At 42.7% G+C, this 14,015-nt stretch overlaps 1 protein-coding gene across 1 annotated transcript in view; it reads left to right on the top strand.

Moving 5' to 3' along the window:
* HNRNPR (heterogeneous nuclear ribonucleoprotein R) overlaps positions 1-14,015 on the top strand; it is a 1,454,575-nt gene that overhangs the window by 1,097,997 nt on the left and 342,563 nt on the right. The window contains exons 11-12 of the mRNA XM_044060074.1: positions 13,234-13,369; positions 13,640-13,845. Coding sequence (XP_043916009.1) covers positions 13,234-13,369; positions 13,640-13,845 — 342 coding nt within the window. The remainder of the gene's footprint in view (positions 1-13,233; positions 13,370-13,639; positions 13,846-14,015) is intronic.

Here is a 14,015-nt window from a genome sequence, read left to right as displayed (position 1 = left end):
TCAGTTAACTTGTGCCCCACAGCAGGGTTGTGATAGCGAGGACAAGAGTGCATTCAGGCAGCAGTTGCAGGGCCTACTAGGTAAAGCAGGGCAGCATGAGTTGGTGTTTATAATGGTAGACTTGAATGGACATACCTGGGCAGATATAACAGGAAATGCAGACTACCTGGGTTTTGCAAATAGCTCGATAGTAGCCAAGACATGGTTCAGAAAGAGAGCGTCACAAGATTACATATAAGAGCTGCTAACATGCAACTTGGGGTGGACTTTTTCCTAATAAGGAATGGACTCTGGGGTAGAATCAGCGATAGCAAAGTCATTCCCTGTGTAACAGTCAGCCCACAGCATAAACTGCTGGTTTGTCGCAGTCAGCTAGAAGCAGTGTTTAGAGAGGACTTTGTCACCAGACACCAAGCTGAAGACCTGGAGAGAGTACATGAGTTCAAAGAATTACTTGGGGCTGTAGCACCTCATGAAGAGGAGGAAACGTTTGGAATTGATGCACCTCAAAACAGTATGTTTGAGGACTGCAGAACGCACATTCAGCCGGGACAATCATCAATATAAGGTTTGCAAGAAAAGCTAGTGGTGAAATTTCAGAAGTCTGCTATGTCCTCAGAAGAAAGGCATGCATGAAAAGTGGAAGACAGAAAAGACAAACCAGGCTAAGAATAAATACTGGTTGGCTAATGGAGGCTAAAAAAGACATTACAATAGCAAATAGGGCATTAGAGGCACTCAACCAGCTTCTGGAAAGTAAGTCGGTTGATGCCACAAAAAAACTCTATTGGGTTGCAAGGCAGTGACAGAAATATAAAGAAGTTAGTCAGACGCCCTTCGTAAGAGATGCCAGCAATAACCTGCTCACCAATCCACAGGTAATCAGCGGCACATGAAAAGGAGTACTTTCAGCAGCTTATGAATGAAGTAAACTCAACAGAAGCTGCACTGTCCAAACACTGCCTACGATGAGAGAAGAGGAAGAGCCCACCACAAAAGAAAAAACAGCACAAAGGAAAATGAATTAATGGGAAGCAGCAGGCTCCAATGATGTCATAGCAGGTATGATAAAGATGCTAGGTGAAATAGGGGAGAAATGTCTTAACTCATAGTATGGAGAGAGGTACATCACAGATGACTGGAGAAGTATAGTATAGTAGTGCCAGTGTTCAATAAAGGGGACATTCACAGCTGTGGGCAGTATAGCGGTATCAAACTTTTCACATTTCATGAAAGCTTTGGCGAGAATGATTAAGTGAATATGCTTAGTAGTAGAAAAGGAGATTAGCAGTTCGTATTCAGATTTGGATGCAACACAACTGACCTGATGTTTGCGGTGAATCAGATAGCTAAGCTAGAGATGAGAAAAATCCATATGGGCATTCCTAAACTTTGAAAAAGCATATGACAACGTCCCAAGAAAACTGATTTGGGCAGTCTTGTGGTGCTTTACAGCCCCAGAAACATTGCTGAAATTAATGGAAGCTATGTCTAAGGACCCAGTGAATCAAGTACGATCAGTATTTGGTCTCTTTCGGCTTCCCATTGGAAGTGGATATGCATCAGGTTTCAGCTTTGAGCCCAGTGTTCATACTGGTGATGGCTGTATTAGCAAGCAGATCAGAGGGGACAACCTAAGTGACACACAGCTCACAACACCAGTGTGCCACCCAAAACAGACCCTAAGACAAGGCAGTGTACCCAACATTTTAGTTATGGGTGACTCTGTAGCCAGGCACACTGATGTCCCACTCACCAGGCTGAACAAGGAGAAAATTTTACATTCTCTTTCGGGTGCCGGTATCCGCCACATAACGCATGCACTCAAGTCACTCCACAACAAGTACAAATACGACTGTCATTGTCCATGCTGGAGTAAATGACTTGAGACGTACATCCCTGGGCTGCATGAAAAGAGATATGGAAGAGCTCTTGGATCATGTGTCCCAGGCAGGTATGACCCTAACCCTGAGTAGCATCCTGCCTTCGCCCAGAATGATACAACAGTATAAGGACAAAATGATTGACTTCAACAATTGGCTAAGCTTCTGGTGTCATTCAAAGGGGATCCATTATTTGTCTGCTGGGAAAACATGATCGACAGACCACGATGCTTTGCCAGAGATGGTCTGCACCTGTCACCCCTGGGATTCTGGTTACTGGCTAAAGCTCTTGCACCCCCTATAGTGCCTTTTTTAGGCAAGGTTCAAAGGATAAAACCACCACTGTAACACATACAAGCATGCAAACTCTGAAGGGTAATGCTACTCAGTGCTAGAAGTCTAAACCTCAAAATGCACTCTCTCGAGGCACTCCTAAAAATGGAGAATATCAATGTCTGTGCAGTGACTGAGACCTGGTTCAAGGCTCCAGAGAGCACCCTTGCAATACCAGGCTACATTCTTACCACACTTTTCGGCCACAAAATCAAGACCGGAACACTACGTGTCCATATTCACCAAAGATATTCATACCTCCAGGCTAGTTGCCCAACGCAATGCATCTGAAATTCTCCAGGTGCAACTAACGCTAGGTAAGTCTGCAATTCAAACTGTAGCTTGCTACAGATCCCCCACCATTTCCCAAGATTCTCACTACAACTTCTTAAACATACTGGAAAATATTAAGATACAACCAAACACCCTAATACTGGGTGATTTCAACTACCCTGCCATTAATTGGGAAAACTACTCTGGTACCAACTCCTTTTCCCAACGGTTCTTGGAATTCATAGATTACAACGCCCTGGATTAACTAATCCAGTGTCCCACCAGCGGCTCCAATATCCTAGACCTGGTCATTACCAACATGGGAGATAGATGCTCCACACCAGTGGTCACACTCTCATTGGTCAGGTCTGACCATAAGCAAATCACCCTTGACATCCCCATCCCACCCCCACGTAAGGAAACCTCCTTAAACTTCTCCATAGCCAACTTCATGCTACTGAAGTCGGAAGTGACCAACTTCACAACACCCACGCAGACGGGATCTGGAAGTTCGACTGCAGAATCCTACACTAAGGCACTGTACAAGCACATCCACTCGTGCATGAATTGTACCATCCCAAATAGAACCAAGATGCTCTTCTCCAAAAAAAGAAGACAATCTGGTTGGTCCCCTGCTATAAACAAACTATACAACAGAAGGAAGAAACTGTTGCAGAAAAGAGGAAAGTCCCAGGATGCAAAAAACTCCCTCACTAGCCTCAGTAAGAAGCTGAGATCCCTCATAAAATCCTCAAAAGCTAGTTACGAAAATAAAATTGCCCAAGATTCCAAAGACAACCACTAGACATTCTATAGGTATGTCAAGAATCTAAATGGCAATGCTCAGATCTGCTTTGAGCTACAACAGAATGGCATTAAATATACTAATCCCAAGGATTTTGCCAGTATCCTGGCAGATCGATTTAGTGCCAATTTCACTTCCCTCTCACCCCCTAAAGGGCCCATCTCAATACCAAAAGAATGCCTAATTCCGATAATCACAGCCACACAGGTAGAAACAGCACTCTCCAAAGCTAAGAATACAGCATCCATGGGACCAGATGACATCCCAGGCTGTGTACTACATGAACTACAAAATGAACTGGCACCCCACCTAAGTGTCATGTTTAATCATAGCCTCATCTCAGGCTTCGTGCCCACTGAGTGGCGCACAGCTACAGTTATCCTGCTGCACAAGGGAGGATCCACCTTGGATCCCGGGAACTACCGTCCCATCAGTCTGACAAGCCTGATATGCAAGGGCATGGAACGCATTATCATGGAACTTATAAACAGACATTGGCAACCTCCAGACACTGGACCCCATCCAGTTTGGGTTTGTGAAGGGCCGATTTTGTCTCCTGAATCTGACTTCTTCGAATCGGTCTCCAGAGCTGTGGACGAGGGTAAGGCGGTCCACAAAGCCTATCTGGACCTCGCCAAGGCCTTCGACACCATCCCCCACTCTCGAGTCATAGATAAACTTGCTAAGCTGGGCATAAATCCCTACGTCACTCGGGTTGCCAACTGGCTTACTGACAGAACCCAGACTGTAAAAGTAGCTAACTCCAAATCCAGCTCCAGACAAGTGGAGTACCTCAGGGGTTCAGTCCTAGGACCACTCTTGATTGGCATCTACTTCTCTGAAGTACAGGCCCAACACTAAGGTACTCTGGCTAACAAAATTTGCAGATTACTGCAAACTGGGAGCCATTATTGAATCCCCAAATGATGTGGATATTCTACAAAAGGGCCTTACAGAAACAGATGCCTGATGCCAGAGCCATGGGCTCAAGCTTAATGCCAAGAAATGTATAGTTATCCCCTTTGGAAAAAAAATGTACCCATGAACTACCACATAGGTGGCAGGAACACTAAACATCGAAAGTGAGATGAGAGACTTAGGGGCACAAGTGGAAAGTGGTCTCACCACCGATAACCACATCGCCACAACAGTCAGGAAATCCTTCTACGTGGCATACCTCATCGCTAAGGGCTTTTCATCCAGAAAAAGGTCATTGTACCACTGTACTCATCCCTCATTAGACCCATTATCGAGTATAATGCCAATTTGGTATGTACCTCAAGACATCTGCAACAGCTGGAAAGGCCACAGAAATACCTCACTAAAAGAATCACAGGCCTAAAGCAGATGCCATATGCTGACCGTCTATATTAAAAAAAAAAAAAAAAAAAAACTTCAGCTATACTCTGTGGCATATCGTCTACTCAGAGGCGATCTCTGCTTAACATACAAGGCCATGTCATACTCTGAGCTGTTGGACATGTTCCACTTAAAGAAATCCCAATTCCTCAGAGCCACACGCTCCAGGGATCTAAACCTTATCACAATGAACAAAACATGCTGGAGGGATAGTTTCCTGACCCAGAGACTCCCCAGACTCTGGAATAGACTGCCCATACATGTCAAGCAGAGCGCCTCATTTGCCCTCTTCAAAAGGAACCTTGATGATTGGATGGGAGATAGGAAATTCACCCCAGGGATCATGTCAGTCGCCCTGCTAGACAGGGGCCCAGAGAAGTCAACATTGTGGGAAAAATTTCCAGGGAATTATGGCTAGGCTTGCATAGGCCTTGGGGCCGATAGCCTAGTACCAACCTATGAACATAACACAGTTGCTGTATGTAGATGATGTGGCATTACAAGCAGACTTTGAGCATGAACTTCAGTAAAGGATAGGGGAATGTAATGCTAAACTGAAGGCACATGGGATGAAAGTGAGTAAGTTAAGACAGTTGTAATTGCAGCAAGTGGGGAAATCAGAAGCTGAGTGTCAAGATGGAAGGGACAATAGTGGAACAGGCAAACAATTTCAGGTAGCTGGGAGGGGTGGTTGAGAGAGGAATTCTGAATGAGGAAGTCAAAGATAGGACCAGAGGGGCTGCAGCTAACTGGCACCATGTCTCAGGTGCATTGTATGGCAGAAGAATGCCAGAAAACTTTAAAAGTAAGTTGTACAAAACATTGCCGCGATCAGTACTATTGTTGTCTTTTGGCTTTTCCCAGTTAGGGGTCGCCACAGTGGAACTCCGGTCCGCTAATGATTGGCAGTAGATTTTCACGAACACAGAGGTACCAGCTCGACGTTCAACCTTCAACGAAGGCACGCCCATTTACGCATGTCTTTCGAACGCCCACCTAACCGCCGGGAGGACATGCAGACTCCACACAGAAGGCACTCCCCGCACTCCAGCCGAGAATCGAATGGGAGAACCTCTTGCTGTGAGGCGGCAATGCTACCGCTTCACCACCTCAGAAGTCCGCAATCAGTGTGGTACAGAAACCTTGTCAGTAAATGCAGAGCAGTTGAAGCTAGAGGTGATTTATCACATTCGGATCACCAGTTTATGAAAAAAGGGCCTGAGTTGGTGTCTCCATTCCTGTGACATTCTAGTGGACCATCCCTTTGTCCCTCCACAACCTCAAGACTTAGTGACCATGGATTCATCCTGGATGTAGGGGGCATTATCTGTGAAAGAGTCCCAGGCACTTGGTCCCAGTTGGAGGCCAGTGTGCACATCAGTGCTAGAGATGAGAGCAGTGCTCATAATGCTGCAACCATTCCAAGAAACCCTCCCCTCGGGAATGATTGCGATCCAAACCAACAACATATTAGTGGTTTGGTATATCAGCAAACAATGGGGGAACCAGATCTTTCCCTCTTTGTCGAAAAGCTCTCAAGAGTTTGCCAATGGGCAATTTCAACCGACCACTTTCTGGTTGCATCGCATATTCCATGGAGCTCCAACTTGATTGTGGACAAATTGAGCAGGAGCATCCTATTTACTCACGTGTGGTCTCTCAACCCTTTGGTGGTGGAAAAGATATTCCCATTGATGTGGCCAGCCCTGCTGCGATCTCTTTGCATCCCATCTGAACAGCAAATGCAGCAGGTTCTTCACCTTGATCCCCCCTCCGGAAGAGTCGCAGAGAGATGCTCTTCTCCATTATTGGCCCCCTGGTCTACTGCATGCCATTCCCCCGATTCCACTCATTTCCCATTTTCTGAAGAGCTCCAACAGGTTGAAGATCAGGATAATTATCATTGCTCCATTCTGGCCTCGACAGATGAGGTTTTTTTCTGTGTCCTCACCAAACTAATTCAAGAACCTTTGAGCCTGGACCCAGCTCCAGACCTGTTGTCCAATCCAGAGGGGCTCATTCATCTGAATTTCCAGAATCTCAAGCTCATTGCATGACTTCTCCAGTTCCAATGATTCCCAGGCATGCTAGCCTTACTGCCTCAGTTCAACAAATTATTCTAGCCTGTCATAGACCTTTGACTAGGTGGTTGTACAAGTGCCAATAATTTTCAAAATGGGCTACAGCAACAATTTTTACCTGTATTCTGCACCTGTTCATAAAGTCTTAGAATTTATAGCATCGCTTTTGTTAAGCAGTGGCATCAACAGCATTGTGTGTTCATCTAGGTACAATTCCAAATTTTCATAATGGTCTCAATAAAGCGCCAACGTCGCACAAACTTAGTAAAGCCTTTTTAAAAGGAACTTTATTGCCGAGACCTCCATATAAGGATCCATCTACTCCATGGGACTTAAATCTAGTGCTACAATCTTAAATTCCCCGTTAGAACCATTTGCGAGTTCAGATTTGAAGCATTTATCCTGGAAAACCTTATTTTTAGTTGCTATTACTTCTGCAAGAATATCTGAGTTACAGGCCTTATCTTGCAAACCTCCTTACCTAATTTTTCATAAGCACAGAGTTTCGCTACAAACAAATACTTCCTTTCTACAGAAAGTAGTATCTAACTCTAGTATCAGGCTGTACACCTTCTAGTACTTTGCCCCAAAATTTCAGAGAGAATATTGTCTGCATTTACTAGATGTTCACAGACAATTATATTTTTACCTTTGTAGAACAAAGGAATTTAGAAAATCTGATCATTTTGTTCATTTTCTTTTGCTTCTCTGGGCGTACCAGTTTTTAAAGTTACTCTGACTTAACGACTGCATAACCTTCATTTTATAACAAAAGGAAAATGCAGCTGGCAGTACCTGTAAAAGCACATTCTATAAGAGCAATAGCCTTTTCTGCAGTCTTCCATGCCAGAGCCTTTTTAGATGCATGCACAGCAGCAAACTGGGTATCCCCACATACCTTTACTCAATACAAGTTGGATCTAGTCTCAAGGGCTTGAGCATCTTTTTTTTCGATAGTGCTCAGGAATATTCTTCTGCAAGACCTGCCAAGATTTCAGTAGCTTGGGGACTCTCTCCCACAGTCTAGGATTAAGTGAAGATTGACAACATCAGGTAAAGTTGTTTTACCATAACATTCCATCTGTGTTATTGATCTTCAATTATCCTTGACATCCCCCCCCCCCCCCCCAGCCTTTCGAGTTTCTTGGTGTGGAATGGATCTGTCTCATTACACTGGATTATTCCTCTGATTACAGATATGGTCTCTACGTTGTCATTTACTGTCTGTCACTACTTTATGCAAACTGTATGAGGTAATCTTGAGAGGAGCATTATGGATAGTGCTAAAATCCAGAGTTTTTGGAAGGAGCGAGCTGGAGTCGTGGCTGAGTTGGTGCCGAGGTACAGAACCAAACCCACAGTCAATGATAAGTGAAGATCGACAACACAGATGGAACATTGTGGCACGACTTGTCTTCTTTTTATGGTACACAGTTTGCATTCCAGCATTTGTACTTCATGAAATGAAAAGTGCAAACAAAACTTTAAAAAATAATTATGAACTTGCAAATTATGTTCTGTTTTGCCCACAAGTAAAGAAATGATGTGGGGGCGGGGGGGGGGGGGAGTTAACTGATCATCTGTATACTGCTTCAAATATTGCAGTTCCTTAGGTTGCATCAGATTTTATTTGATCTGCAACTTGACCATCAAACAAAATGTTAAGAATTTTACTAGTTTGCTAGGCTACTAAGTGCATGCTTCATATTGGAAATCTTCACTATTACCCACCCTCCCATTATTTGAACTATATTTATTTACTGGCATGATACTATAGTTTGTTTTATTTATACTTTATTTTTCTTTTGGTGGTAGCTGTATCACAGTTTTGTGTTAATTATTTCTGTAATTGTTTGTATTAATTGGCTTCATATGATTTTTTTGTTTACATGAGCATTTCCATAACTAGAGAGTAAGCAGCACAGATCCTGCAAGAGTTCCAAGTCCTCTCGTTTTGTTTCTTATCTAAAGATGTTACAGAAGCATATCAACCTCCATGTTAGCACCGATTGTAGATCTGCTCGAGATGTACCTCATTATGGTACTTCAGTAGACTTGGAGACACCCTGGAACATAGGACCTTGACCCATTACAATTTGAAGTGAAAAATGTGATGCCCCAGACTGGCCACGCCAGCACTGGTACCCAATCCTAAAGAGCTTGTCTCAAGGCCCAGCCTGGACATTACCCCAAATTCCTCATTTGCTGACCCAACAAAACAATCAGATCCTGCACAGCCAACTCAGAACCCTACATCTGGCTGCATGGCTGATTTATTTAACCATTCAAAACCCACCTGTCGCTAAAGCAGTTATGGATGTTATTTTGGAGGCCAGGAGGCCCAGCACCAGAAAATCTTATACAGAAAAATGGAAGAGATTCTGTGCTTGGAACCAGGCACAAGGAATGGATGCGCTTGTACCAAATATTCCTCAGATTTTACAATACCTAACTGAGATGCTGGACAAAGGCCTATCCTTATCAATTAAGATCCATGCCTCTGCCATTTCAGCTCATTACAATACGGATCCACCTATTTTTTCAAATCCACTGCTAAGGCAGTACCTCAGAGGGGCCAAAAACATAAGACCTCCAAGGAGAGCTCCAACACCTGCATGGGACCTCATGTTTGTCTTGGAAAAGCCCACACTGCCTCCTTTTAAGCCAGCCAATACAGCTGAGATAAAATACTTATGGAAAACAGCTCTGCTCCTAGCAATAACCTCAGCAAGAAGAGTCTCAGAGTTACAGGCACTAATGGCTGTGGAACCTTTTATTATATTCCATCCGGACAGGGTTTCTCTAAGGACAAACCCAACATTTATGCCTAAGGTAGTGTCCAGTGTGGCTCTCAACCAAACCATTCATTTGCCTACCTTTTATCCAGACCGGCAGAATAAGGGGGAAGAGACGTCTGCATTCTTTGGACTTAGCTACGTTTCTACTTGGACAAAACTAAAGCCTTCAGAAAGACTGAGCAACTCTTAATGGCATATGCTACAGGATTGCAAGGAAAAGCCATTTCAAAGCAGACTATTTCAAAATGGATAGGCCACTACATTCGTTTCTGCTATTCACAACATGGCAAATCAGTGTCTAAGGGCAGTAGGCCACATTCAACCAGAGCAGCAGCCACTTCAGTAGCTTTCCTCAGAGGAGTACCAACCAAGGACATTTTGGAGGCTGCAACTTGGACTTCATTGCACACTTTTACAAAGCACTACCACTTACCTCTTTACTCTAAATCCAGAGCAGGCTTCGCCACTGCAGTTCTGCAGGGCCTCATAGCCACTCCTAATTCTATCTAGGCCCAGCCACCCAACCTCAGCTTTTGGGATTCAACCCAAGTAATGACTGCAACAGTGAAAAACGATGAACATAGTACAGTTGTGTACCTACCATAAATGTAGATGTTCGAGTGTATTCACTGTTGCAGTCCAGGTTACCCTCCCTCCATCCCCCTTTTATTGCTGGGACTTATCTGTACTTATGTATTCTGTACAACCTATGTGGTGTATTTGCTTGTAGATGGAGGTAATGTTTGTTAGTCCATGCTTTTTTCTGAGCAGAATTTTTAGCCTACACTTTTGGGGGCACCTGACATATGGGGCAAGAAAAACTGAAGAAAATGGCGTTTGCTGCATCTTTTATACCCCTGGCGCGCTGGCGTCAGGGAAGAGGCGACAGCAACCGATGCCGGACCAGGACTTTGGAATTCAGGCCGACTGCAGGTAGCCTGCCAGCAGGAATAACCCAAGTGTAATGACTGCAACAGTGAATACATTCGAAAATCTACATTTATGGTAGGTACACAACTGTACTTTTTGTGGTATCCTAGGGCTTTTTCTGATGTACTATGCATGCGTATGAGACTTGTGTTCCCACGCTTACGCACTACATCAGTGCTGTGCAAAGGAAGTAATGGAGAAAGGAAGATCTCCATTTTTTTTTTAATTGAAAAAAAAAAAAGAAAAACTGGGTGACTTAACGAACGTGGGAGAGACTGGACAGACAAAATAAAAGGATAATCAGGTCGGTTTCTATAGTTTTACAGAACATAACTGATTATTTTATTTTTGTCTGCCCTGTCACTCTCATTCATTTTAGGTCTTCTGTTTTTTCTTTTTTTTTTTTTTTGGTTTAAAAATAAAAGAATAAGTGAAAAAATTGCAAGACCTACTAATGGGAAAAAGTCTGGTCGACTGGATCTTTTCCTGTCTGTATATTCTCGGATTTACAACGGGCACACTGGTTGGGTTGGCCAGTCAGCGTGCTCGTTTTTGAGAATTAATAGCCAGTCAATGTATAATTCAAAGCGAACCACATTTCTTCATCCCACATCTGTAGGGGGACCAGATCATCATCATACAGATGTTTAATCTTTAGCAATGGTCCTTTTGCTTTTCAGTCACTATTGCCTTTTGCAAATGGGACTTGGTTGTTTGAGCTGTTCACATTCCTGGTCACTGTGAAATGCCTGAAATTCTTGACTAGTTTATTTTTTTTAGGGAAATTAAGGAAGGGGATAGTACCAGATTCCAAGTTTTCCTTACATCTTGCCTACCTTGTCTCGCTTATCTGACCAAACATGCATGGTTTCTAGTGCTTAAGATGGTGGGTAGCACAACTGAAGTCCCCTCCCACCCCCATTGACCCAGTCAAAAAGCAGACTTAATACAAATCTGTTGGGCTCACTTCCTGACTTCCACTTCATTAATCTTGACTGCAAAGTTTCTTTTCTGACGTCTGCACAAGTAAAATATGTACAGAAGTAAGTGGAAGAGATTTACTTGCAGGTCTTTAAGGGGCATTGATCTTTTGTCTCCGTCTTTGCAGTCCTAGCCTCATCCTCTCATTAAGTATGCCTTAAATTCTTCACCATCAAAGTCCACAAGGCTGCCATATCCAGTTTTTCTCATGGTCTGTGCCCTACAAGTAGTAGTGACCCTAGAGCTGCAAAGCCTTTTCTTAGAAGAAATTTTTTAGATCTTGAGTACAGGACGCATTCCCCCAAACTATCTTTGTAGCATGTACCTAATGCTGGAAAAGGCTCAGTCTTTTTGGTCCATCCTTCTAGTGGATTTAAAATCTCTTGAAACGCATGCTCAAGTTCTGTCCTGGAAAAATTTGGAGCTGGACACTGATCTAAAGTCAGTCCCCGCAGTGGATATACATATTTCTTGCAAATGCGTCTCCCTGGTATTCAGATGTTTTATACAGGCATGTTTTAGTTAAAATTCACAGCATATCCTGAGATTGTGCCACCTCGGTAGATTACATTTATGTAAATTTGTGCAAGAGATGATTTTATGGTGGTTTGTGCTTCTTGCTCCTCCCCACCCCCAACCATCTCATCCAAAGCTTTAGTTTTTTATTTTTAGTTTTTTTTCTCAGATTTTGCTGAAATGGGAGTTCTCTTGAATATTTCTTGCTGAAATCTAACATGTCTGTGTATGAATTATCTTAAGCCTTAGGGTGGTAATTCAGACAAACTTAAATCAAGTGCTACACCTACCAATTTTCTTTGCCCATAATGCCACCAAGGGTGGGAACCGCTTGCACTGCATCCATGTGTATAGCTAACTCTGCCACTAGGTATGTAGAAGAAAAGTCTATCTACAGTAGTGACCAACTTTTTTTTTCACTAAAGGCAGTTAAGATGAAGTCACTGAGTAGTGGTTATCAGAATGGCTTGCAGACTGTATTATCTTCTGCTCTGAAAAGTTTGCATGCCCCCATCAAAGGCATACTGCACTAGAATGGTATATTTAGCCACCACCTTCTGCATTGCCCCCTCCGACATTTGTATTCAACTACCTGTTTTTTTGCATGCATTCACTAAGCATTATAAATTTAAATCCTATGTGCAGTTTCTTTTCTGGCCAGTGTGTATGTAAAGGAATGTTCCCACAAAGGGGACCTGACCAATGTTTTCTCGTTTGGTACTCTTCCCTGAGCATCATATATTAGGAGCTGCACAACAGGTAAAAGAATTTGTGATTGCATTTATCTGCTGTGCGCTTCCATCCGTTCATCAGTACTGTTATTTTCTCTTCCCTCCTTGCAGTGAATAAAAATGTAAAATGTCAGGGGCAGTATGACATCCTAAGATGGAAAAGGGGGTTGGTGGCTGAGCTTCTTGGGAGAGTTTTGATCGCCAAGCAGGCTTAGTGTCAGTGGATGAGGTCCTGATCATCCTACATCTGGTGTATCCTCTTCCAGGTCTAGCATTATACAAGTACTCATAAGTTCCATTTTACCTTGGATAGTGAATAAATCCAGAATTTTTTTGATGTGTAGTGACAATGTTGTGTGCAGTACTTCTAGTAAAGCTGTGTTAATATATTGCATATGTTTATAAAATATGTATATAAAAGGATGTATTGCAGTAGACAACATGGTTAGTATTTACTGGATAAAATTACAAATGATGGAGAGAATTTTTAAGCTTTTATTTTTACAGAAACTTCAGAACTAATTATTGAAATGTTTGTTTCAGTGCGACAACTATGAAATACGACCTGGAAAGCATCTAGGGGTGTGCATATCTGTGGCAAACAATAGACTATTTGTTGGTTCAATTCCCAAGAACAAAACAAAGGAGAATATTTTAGAAGAATTTAAAAAAGTCACAGGTACAGTGGTTTGTTTTGCAAGTGTGTGTATAAGAATGTCTGTGATTGTATGGTTTATAGTTCTAAGGTTACAGCTTGTGTGTATATGCATCTGTATATTTATGTATATGCCTTGGACATGTGTGTAGGTAGATGACAAAATTTCACTGTAAACATGCACACATTTAATAATTTGTCTCATTATTCTTGCCATTCTTAATTTTTCTATACTTGACATGTAACACTTTTTTCAGAGTACCCTTTTCAACTTATTTTTTCCATTTATTGTAGAGGGTTTGGTGGATGTGATCCTGTATCATCAACCGGATGATAAAAAGAAAAACCGAGGGTTTTGTTTTCTTGAATATGAAGATCATAAATCTGCTGCTCAGGCGAGGCGTAGACTTATGAGTGGCAAAGTCAAGGTTTGGGGGAATGTGGTGACAGTAGAATGGGCAGATCCTGTTGAAGAACCTGATGATGAAGTCATGTCTAAGGTACTGTAACAGTGTTATGCAAACATTGCTTCCCCTGGTGTATTTGGTGTAAAATTGCAGTCTCTTCATCTTTCAAATGGTTCTTTTACAGGCTCGTTGCTTAGTAAAGACAATTTATCCTGAATAGATGATGCTTTGAGTATTGCTTTTGCAATAAAATGCTTTGTGGA

The sequence above is a fragment of the Protopterus annectens genome, chromosome 1.part2, assembly GCF_019279795.1.
Source record: "Protopterus annectens isolate FY-2018-M chromosome 1.part2, PAN1.0, whole genome shotgun sequence".
NCBI classification, from domain to species: domain Eukaryota; kingdom Metazoa; phylum Chordata; order Ceratodontiformes; family Protopteridae; genus Protopterus; species Protopterus annectens.
The sequence above is the reverse complement of the archived record's forward strand: the minus strand, read 5'-3'. Positions and strand labels throughout refer to the sequence as shown.